The sequence below is a fragment of the Mytilus trossulus genome, chromosome 11 (assembly GCF_036588685.1).
Source record: "Mytilus trossulus isolate FHL-02 chromosome 11, PNRI_Mtr1.1.1.hap1, whole genome shotgun sequence".
NCBI classification, from domain to species: Eukaryota; Metazoa; Mollusca; class Bivalvia; order Mytilida; family Mytilidae; genus Mytilus; species Mytilus trossulus.
Genome location: NC_086383.1, coordinates 21,718,016 through 21,728,455, shown reverse-complemented (window position 1 = coordinate 21,728,455; position 10,440 = coordinate 21,718,016). Strand labels below are relative to the sequence as shown.

Below are 10,440 nucleotides of genomic sequence, written 5' to 3'. Positions count from 1 at the left end.
ATTAACCACCACGAGTTTCCACATGTATAATAATATGGACGGGTCAATCAAAACAAAACTTGACGAAATGTGTGTAGTTGAGTTGAGAAATTTTAAAAGAACTAGATACCCTGATAATGAGTTTGGCCTTGCTTTGTTAAATTTGGGCTAGTACATGTAGTGTCAGAGGAGAAAGTTTTTGTAAAAGTTTACAGACGACAATCTTTCATCTTTGAAATAATTACATGACATGATATAATGGTGTTCATCACCAATGTCAGCTCAGACGCAGAGGGGACACAGTCTTTCAGATCTTGGGATGTTGCGCCACCTTCCTGTTCCTATTGAAAAACAAACAAACATAAGCTAGAACTATTTCATTAACTTTCACAATCTTATTGCTTGAATAACCTAACCAAACTATTTTCTCTGTATTTTGTTTTCTGTATATCAATTTATGTTTACTTTAAGCTTTTTCATCAACAATTAGCCCATTGTTGGACTGGTGTTTCAGCCCAACATTGTAAAATCTGTAGATCTGCTGTCGCAATTGCCTGAAATCAAAATAAGTCGGACTTTCTAAACAGTTATGAAATAATGTATTGTAGCTTTTTGTTCTGTGACTTTTTGTGTTCTATGAGTTTCATGTATTAATAGTCTATTCAATATGAAGGAAAAATGTTCAGTGACGTTCTGAACTTCTTGATTTGTGATATCACCTCTTGATTTCAATGCCTACAAGTAGTGGCATCGACCCAGTAGTTGTAAACAGTTGTTCAAAGATGCTAGGGGCTAGTTTCACACTTATATAGATAGTTGTCTTTGGATGGTCTCACGATATACATTAGTCATAAGTGGGTTTCAGTGACTGGTTCTTAATCAGGACATCACTTAAATTTAGTCATCATGTTAGGACTACACGAGAGGTGTCTTAGGATTGTATAAGAATAGTCATAAGATTATTTATATAAATTGCACTTAATTTTTGCAATTTTGCAAATTATCTAATTATTACCTTACATTCTTTTCTCATTTCCCTGGTCATAAGTTAATCTGTATAGATTGACAAATATTATCATGATTTGTAAACAAGTGACATTCGATGCATTGCCTTCAAAAATACACGATTGTATCCTGAATCGTATTTAAACCGATACACTGACAAATGATTGATATTTGAAAATTTAACGAAATTGCTACAGATTTACGATATCTTTTGCTAGTATCATCATACGACAGCTTCGAGGCGAGGTCTGAGGTGTCCTCCGATAGTCATATAAGGATTCTAAGATATATTCTTATGAAAAAAGTCTAGGGTAGCTTCGTGAAACGGATCACAGGCTTACCAACACCAGACGCACGTTTCATCTCCACAAGACTTATTTATAAGTGGCGCTCCAAAAAAAAGAGACAAAATTGCATTAGAAAATTGAGAAGCATCGAAAACCAACAAAAAATAAAAAAACAAAAAATAACTTAAATTAAAAAAAAACCAATTAAAGTATAAAATGAAAATAATTTAACAAATTGTCAATATCGTTGATTGAAAACAGATACCTCGAATTCTTGATAGAATCGACTAGCAATTTTTATTATTCAATTTTCCAAAAATGCATATTTCAGTTTATTCGTAGGCGTTCTGGAAAAAAACCCTGTCTGCTTAAAATAATGCAGTAATTCAATAAATTGCATAGTGTCTTTTAACAGGTAAAATAGAACGACATGCGCTTTAAAGCGTTTATAATTTTAAAAGCTTTTAATTCGATGAATACGTTTAAATATAGCCGGGGGTTTTAAAGAAATATCCACTGTTGAAAAACCTCTATAAGGCCACTGACAAACTATTGGTCCCATTTTAGTTGTTCTTCTTTAAGACTTATACTCAACAGAATGTATGGACTGGGTTATGGTGGAAAATATGATCAAAGTCATCATGATCGTTATGGTCCAGAAGAATTCGGACGCCATCAGCAGCAGGCTCAAGAATTAAAGCATTGTCAAAGATCAGCCGATGGTAGGACAATTTAATTTGTTAATTTATTAAGATAGTCCAAAAAATGTATCAAATCGACGGTCTTTAGATTTTAATTGTATCTTTCACTGCTATAACTTCTGCATTATCGAAAAGACATTTGACATTGTAGAGATGCGCCTCTGAAAAGTAAGACCTTGAACGTTATAACACCTTTAGAGGGATATGTTTTATGTATATTTGAATATAGTAGTGATTTATACGTTATCACATACTCGAAGGAAAACATTTATTGCACACGAAGCGCTTTTTCACAGCTTTTCAATAATTGGTCTACACCGTGTAAGACATACTCCTCGCAACATTTGTCAAATATTGAAGGTAAAAATCAAACGAAACGTACAGAATAAACTGCTACATGTGCTACAATATTTGACAAATGGTATTGTAATTATTCAAATTAAAACATATTTATCATTTTGATGTTACTAAATAGCAAGTGCCCAAATGGTATATGAAGTTTTCGGCAACTGCATAGCTATTTTGGAAGAATATGAACAAAGAGAGCAGAAAACAAGTCGGCTAAGCAAATCAAATATAGCAATGGTTGACCAATCTCATAAAAGTGAAAAGGACGTGAGTACTTAATTTAAAAGAAATAAAGCTCAAAATAAATAGAATCGTTTGGAAAAAAATTGTCCGGACAATTTTTATACATTGTATTCAAATATCATTTAGTTCAGTTAAAGTAACGATTTATGAATTAAAGTTTAATACATCGATCATTGGAGCAAGATATATATAATTATAATTGTTGAATCGCAAGTTAGTTCTTAGGTCCGTCATTCTCTACTGTCCATCTGGCTGTCTGAACCTAAATATCCCTTAACACTATTGAGGTTTTCAACGGTAGATATTTTTTATGCCATCTCTTCTTCCGTCCTATTTGTTTTTCGATCAGAAAATATTTTGTTATTAATCTAATGGAATGTGTCAACTTTTTAACTGAATGACAGGGTTCACAAATGTGTGTGGCCTGCTCATAGTTTGTGTTTCTGGTTGATTTAATATCAGGTAAAAAGAATAGTGGAAGCTCAGTTATTGATGCTCGAGACTCAAATAAAAAGTTGTCGTGATGACGTTCGAGATACTGTGATACAACAGCTTAAGGATTCAACAATGGAATGGTGTGGTGAAAGACACGACAGACAGCTTCCTACAGACACTATTACAGATAAATTTGCTGGACAGATATACGAGATTCTCTCGAGAGGACGAACATCTCATCCAAAGGAATTTTACCAGAAGTATCTATACATTTTTTTTTTTATTATACTCTAATAATAAACAGTAAAAGTCTATGGCTATACTAAAAGATGTTAACAATCAAGTGTTCATCTTTAATATACGTATTCATACTGGCCGCACTTTTGTCATGATTAAAGAAATCATCAGCGATAATTGTAGTATTGCATGCTTATTTGTTGGAATAATGTTTAAAACGAAAGACAAGATCACATTCTGCGTGGATGAAATGCTTTCATTTTGAAAGAATTTCAGAGAGAAATTTGCATCATGGAGATATGTTGCTTTGAACGAAGATAGCTCATGTCATAATTACTAAATATTAAAATAATTATTATTTATCAAAGGATAATGATTAACTGTTTCATATTTGTATTAAGGATGTACTTTAGGAATTATATGTGTCAAATGTTCGGAATCCTTGGTTCTTTTCCTTCCATACAGGGCAAAGTATTTTGCCCCAAAATACACTCTTTCTTTCATATAAGACTTCAATAGTTTATTAAAGGTCATTCGATTTGAGACCAATGTGAATATAAGGTTAATGTCCGAGTCAGCCCTTTCCCGCCATTAAAAAACATCAAAGGTATTACATTAATACCTTAGATTCGCGTTGGTACTATGTTGGTGTCCCTAACGAAGTCAGACGAGTGTTTGTATGAATTGGACTCCTTCTTTAAATTGAATATATTATAAATATGCCGGAAAGGAAAACAAAACACGAAGAATGAATACTTCGTACTTTATTTGGCCTTTTTAACATTTTTTGATTCGAGCGTCTCTGATGAGTCTTTTGTAGACGAAACGCGCGTCTGGCGTTAATATTAAATTGGAATCATAGTATCTATGATGAGTTTATTTGGAATACAAGTACTCAGTCTATATAGTGTTATTAAACATTTAAATTTATTCATTTACAGAAATGATAGTATATTGAAATGCAATATAATGCTATTATAATAAATAATTATAGACCCGGTGACGTACAAGGTGTAGGCATAGACCAAATGCAACAGGTATTGGCTGCACAACACAAAATTGGAGAACATGACAGACAATTCGAAGGAAGTTCAACAAAAAAAGCGAAAAAACCAAGTGTTAGATCTGGAGACAGGAAAAAAGGTGAGATACATAGAGATTAATACATGGCCTTTTCCATATCAGCCTGGGTATCATCCCGAGACCCCCATATCAGCCCGAGACGGAGTCGAGGCGCTGATATGGGTCTCGGGATGATACCCAGGCTGATATGGAAAAGGCCATGTACTAATCGCTTTTTCATATATTTCCGACAATAGTTTTATGTAAGGCAAAAAAAAAACAAATGCAACAACTAAAACAGTCAAAAACTTTATAAAGAAGTTAAGTTATAAATCCAATATACTATAATTGTCAACCAACAGCATCACTACCTCCATATATATGTACATTGTATGGTAACATTTCCTATAGAGGCATTTTGAAACATTGAATATTTGGAAGAGTTTCATGATCATTATTACTCCATGTTTGTTGTACTATAAAATGATTCATAATTGCCAATGTCATTTGTTAGCTAGTACTAAACTATCCCCACAAAAGTTCCCGAAAATTTTGACGTCGTCATCAATATCTGACGTCACAATGGAAAAATAAACAACCGATACCGGTAACACCGGAAGTAACTTGCACGAGAAGCACTGTTATGGGTTTTTGCACGAGACGCCACTGATATGGGTTATCAGACCGGGCTGATATGGGTTATCAGCCTGGGTGGGAAATTATGGCTTGTGTACTTCCGTTCGTTACACATATGCAAAAGCTATCATATTAATGCTAAGTATATGATAAAAATAGTTATGACTCATCAACGTGAGTTTACCTACGAAACATTGCGGAAATAGTAACTAGTGGAACAGGAGATGCTTTATTTTGCGGAACACATCAACATCGACGTGCATCACCTTAATTTTTGTGGGTTTCTTGTTTCTACAGTACATACTAATTGTCCGAATTATTATATCTAACTAGTGTTCAAAAGACGTCCTATATAGACATATGTCATTAAGACAGCAAACAACCGACATATAACGAAAAAATATATATATAGAGGTAGCTTTAAAAATAGTCATAATATCAAGTTTTAATTCGCCGTGAATGTAGAAAGTTTGATAAAGGTAATATATGTTATGCAGGTCTCAGAAAAGGTATATACTGTGACATTCACAACGCATTAGATGTGCAAATATATATACATATATATTAAAGTGATTTCACGTCTTCACAAAACTGTAAGAATTATTGTCGATAAAAAGTGTTTCCTTAATGTCCTAGCTCAGCCTTGGGAATTCATAGAATTGAACTAAACTGATAATTCGCACTTGAAAAGTCATATCCTGATACCAGACTGAAGCTATGGAAGACATTTTCCTTATTGTATTTTTCAGTCCATGACAATAACTTTTAAATAATATAGTAATTAGAGTAAAATATTGTAGGTGCAGAGAGACTACGAACAGTACGAAAGGATCTTGAGCCCGAAATCAATGAAGAGTATTTTTATGGCAATATTCAATAAAAACATCTGAAATCAAAACATTTTTAAAACGTGTTGATACTTGATAATATAGTAAAGAAGATAAAAATAATCACATGTTTTAAAATAAAGTGCAAATTGTTATATTCACTATTTTTACATTTTGATAGTTTTGTCATTTTAGATCTACTCAAAATGTTTGATAATATTTGATTTTTCGCAGTATAGCGTATGATGTATATGTGTTATAGTTTCTTTTGATATTAAAATTGGTTTCTTGTCTCATCATTAACTATGGTTTACAATAGATTCATAGTGGCAGACTTATTGTTAAGTATAAGAAACATGGCCAACGCAGTTCTTAATATATAACAACTCCATGATTGAAAGTTGAGAGTGGTGATTGTGGAGGGATATATTTCCTCGAAACTTGTCATTGAGCATTGAGGATATGGCTCTTATGCAGAATTGTGACGTGTAGTAACTTTTGGAAATCATTGAAATCTTTCATATGTTGAACGAATTAATTATATTCGCCAAACATTTATCAAGAACTGCTCCATAAAATGACATCACATTTGTTAATAGCTTGACATTTATGAAAATGTGAGTATTTTTCGAATCTGTCGAAGATGTATTTTCTAATTTAGCGTTCTTTGAATTACGAATGGTGGTATTGTGACGAAAATTAGTCAGTTACCTTTTTAATATTACTAGGAAGTTCTAATTTTATCTGTTAGGAAGTCGGCAAATGTTTAAATGCAGTAAATGTTCGTATTACACATTCTACTTTCACGTTCGTTTGTTAATTACGTACGCTGTTTACGGTTGCAATACGGGGAACGATTTCCGAAGTTTTGGAACTGGTTCTGATCATGCCTAATTGAAAATTAGGTGCTTGATATTAAAGAACTTTAGGGTTATATTGAAACGTAACAGTAATAAGGAATATATTTATTTCTGTTTAGAGGATATTATGCACTTTTGTTAGAGATTAAGTAGACTTTCTCACAACGTTAAGCAGTAGGCGCAAGTTCCATATCAGGAAAGTCGCCTCCCAAAACATCAATATAATAATAAAAGCGATAAGCAGTTCGGCCGTCAGAGTTCTCAGAGTGAAGACTAAAGAAAAGGTATTTATAATAACTATTTCTGAATAAGAAGTAGCATACCAAGGACCTTTGGTTAAGCTTATATAAGCAAGAGCCAATTGCACTATCTGAATAAGGTGGTGACATATTGTTCTGTGGTATATAATAAATAAGGTGACAACGTAATACTGTCCCTTTGGACCAGTGACACCTTAGCCCTGAATAAGGACCAGGGGCGCACTGGAAACCATATTTTCTATATTACCTTTGAATCAAAGAACTAAAGTTCTGTAAAACAAATAGGTTAACAGTCATATATCTTATATTTTGAAGTAAGGTTAAGTCACAGTTCCAATTAGGCATCCCTTGTGCTGTACTCCATATTTGGGTTAAGGGTTTTATTTTGTATAATTATCGGAAGTAATCTTTTGTTTATTCTTGTAAGGCTTTTACATTTACAGTTAAGTTAAGTTAAGGAAACACATTACCATTTGTAAGGGTTAGCCAACGATACACAACAAATCCAGGGAAGTAACCCTGGTAAGGATCTACGGGTACATAAAGTACCATCTGGCGTGAAGGACCCCCTGCACCTCAGAGAATTTGGTGGCAGCGTTGGGATTTGTTCGCTGTATAGTTGGTTAGTTAGATATATCAGTCAGTAAATAGTCAGACATCATATTATTTCATAAAAATGGATAAAGCCGCAAATTTGTCTGTCCAGTTGTCTAGGCTTGAGAAAGAGCCATCAGATCGCCCTAAAACAGCCTTTGCCACACGGAAGGGTCTTTATCACTTTCGCTGTATGCCAATTGGTCTGGTAAACGTCCCTGCCACCTTTGAGCATCTAATGGAGAATGTTATGACAGGGCTCCAATGGGACATTTCTCTCATATATCTAGATTATATCATAGCTATGGCTAAGACCTTTGATGAAATGATACATAATTTACGCAAGGTGTTTGTAAAGTTACAAGGCGCAGGGCTTAAACTCAAACCCCAAAAGTGTCATTTGTTTGCTAAAATGGTTACTTTTCCCGGACATGTTGTTTCAGAATCGGGTGTTGCTACAGACCCCAATAAAATAAAGTGTATAAAAGAATAGCCAGTTATCCAAAACATAACAGAGCTCAGATGTTTCTTGGAATTGTGTGGTTATTATCGCTATCACGGATGCAAATAACAGAGCGCTAGGCGGTTTATTATAAGGACAGATCACAGCTCATTACAATGGCTCATTAGATTCAAAAACCCAGAGAGTCAACTAGCCCTTTGGCTGGAAGTTATAAGTTCATACGATATGGTTATTAAGCATATACCAGGCACCCAACATCGCAATGCCGATGCTTTGAGTCGTATCCCTTGTAAGCAGTGTAGCTTTGTCAAGAACTGAGAAGCTGTTGGCTCAGTCAATATGGTACAATTTCAGGGGGTCAAGGATGATGATCTTGAGCTAGATATACGACAATTGCAAGAAACAGACAAGGACTTGCAGACTGTCATAGGATGGTTGACAACTGGCTCAAAACCTTCATACTCACAAACCGGCAAACACAGTTATGTTGTTAAGTTTGGCAAAACTTTTAGGAATTTTGATCGTCAATGCTCTTCACCTTCGGACTTTATTTGGCCTTTTTAACTTTTTTTGGATTCGAACGTCACTGATGAGTCTTATGTAGACGAAACGCGCGTCTGGCGTATATACAAAATTTTGTCCTGATATCTATGAGTTTATTTATTGGTCCCAATGAAATGATATCAAGGTTCAAGATGGTATACCCGGAAACAAATTTGAAGCATGTTGTCATACCAATAAAGGATAGACGTAAAATTCTTGAGATGGCTCATGATAAAAGGACAGTTCCTCATTTGGGCATTCAGAAAACTACGGCTAGGATTAAGGACAAATTTTATTGGACAGGTGTTAGAGTTGATACTATGAGTTACATTGCTTTTTGTTCAATATTTAGTAAGAGAAAGAAACCAAAGGCCCCTATGCAAGTTAAAGAGTCAGGTTATCCCATGGAGAGAACTGCTTTGGATATCCGTAAGGTACTCCCAGCAAGTGAAAAAGGCAATAAATATATCTTATTAATAAGTGACTATTATACTAAGTGGACAGAGAGTCATCCAATGCCCAACATGGAGGCAGCAACAGTTGCAAATATTCTTATGACTGAGGTTATTTCTAGGTTTGGGGTGCCAACTATTATTCATTCCGATCAAGGTAGTCAATTTGAGAGCCACTTATTTAAGGAAATATGCATGTTGCTTCAGATAGAAAAGAACCGACCGACTCCTTATCACCTGAAATCTGACGGGATGGTTGAACGATGCAATAAAACACTTGCTACCATGCTCACGGGGTAAGTAAATGAATATCACTCCAATTGGGACATACATTAATTGTACTACTGCCTTATATCATGATGGCTTATAAAAAAGTCCTCTCAGCATGAGACCACTGGTTACATCCCTAATAGATTAATGTTGGGACGGGAAGTGTCCCCTACTACCCCCTTGACTTAATATATAAGGTTACCATCTAAAGTTCAGTCAATACCTCAGAATCAGTGGGCACGGGAATTACAAGAACACATGGCAGAGGCACTAATCAGTGGCGTGGTCCATATAAGGTGCTTAAGATAACCTCAAGTGTCACATACACAGTCAATTGTCGACGTAAGGGAGAGGGTCAAGTCATACATGTTGATAGGATGCACCCTTGTCCCCAAACAATACTAAGGGGAGAGAACCTTGTTGACGAACAAAGTCCTAAGAAAACAGGAGAGTTAGAATCATAGAGCCATGACAAAGAAAGTATCATTGACTCTTTGCCCTTATTGGATCTAGATGATCGCGAGGATGTAAATAATGATCGGCCAAGACGGTTTAGAAAACCTCCAACGTGGATGAAGGACTACGATCGTTAAGTTGTGTGTTTTGAGTTGTAAATAGACAGTGTAAATATGTATTTTTGATATTAAATATCTTTTTTATAATTGTAGATCTAAATATTGTAAAAGATACCCGATATTAGCATTGTGTTCTAGTTTTGATTTTATGGTATGACCATCCGGTCGGACTGGGGACGTTAAATACGATGCCCCGTGTACAGGAAATGTCACGTCCTGTGCACGTTAAATAACCCTTTGTAGAGTTCGGTAAGAGTAGGCTTCTAGGGGCCGCTACATTGGCTAAATTTGCAACCAGGATTATTTCGGAGAATTAAGTTTCCAGTGACAGTTTAAATAGATATATGCCTTCGGTATTGAAATTTCATGTAGTAAGAGTAGGTAATAAGTTAAGTAGTTATGTTAGGAATCCATTACTCATTGGTAGTAGTTTTGGTAGGAGCTGGTTTAAATCTGAGCATATGGTAGATGTATTGTCTACGAGTTGATATGGTGGACATTTGTTTTGTTCGGTTTATTTTGTATAGTACCATGGAGAGTCCTTTCATTTTGAGAACATGCTCAGTGGTTACTGTAGAATATATAGTTGATAGAGTTTGGGTCTGAAAAAGGGCCACAGGTCGATGATTTAGCTCGAGTATTGGTTCTTATATTCGAATATTT

The 10,440-nt window shown here is 34.8% G+C and overlaps 1 protein-coding gene across 1 annotated transcript; it reads left to right on the top strand.

The window, feature by feature from the left end:
* The first annotated feature begins 1,757 nt into the window (after positions 1–1,757).
* On the top strand, positions 1,758–5,921 carry LOC134689598 (uncharacterized). The gene is made up of 5 exons (XM_063549566.1): positions 1,758–1,993; positions 2,448–2,587; positions 3,026–3,258; positions 4,230–4,378; positions 5,734–5,921. The coding sequence occupies exons 1-5, from the start codon at positions 1,870–1,872 to the stop codon at positions 5,811–5,813; spliced, it is 726 nt and encodes a 241-aa protein (XP_063405636.1). The 5' UTR covers positions 1,758–1,869; the 3' UTR covers positions 5,814–5,921.
* The last annotated feature ends 4,519 nt before the right edge of the window (positions 5,922–10,440 follow it).

Coding starts and splice junctions, on each gene's coding strand:
- LOC134689598 (XM_063549566.1), top strand. CDS start 1,870: ATGTATGGACTGGGTTATGGTGGAAAATATGATCAAAGTCATCATGAT. Junction 1,994..2,447: donor TTGTCAAAGATCAGCCGATG/GTAGGACAATTT, acceptor GTTACTAAATAG/CAAGTGCCCAAATGGTATAT. Junction 2,588..3,025: donor CTCATAAAAGTGAAAAGGAC/GTGAGTACTTAA, acceptor ATTTAATATCAG/GTAAAAAGAATAGTGGAAGC.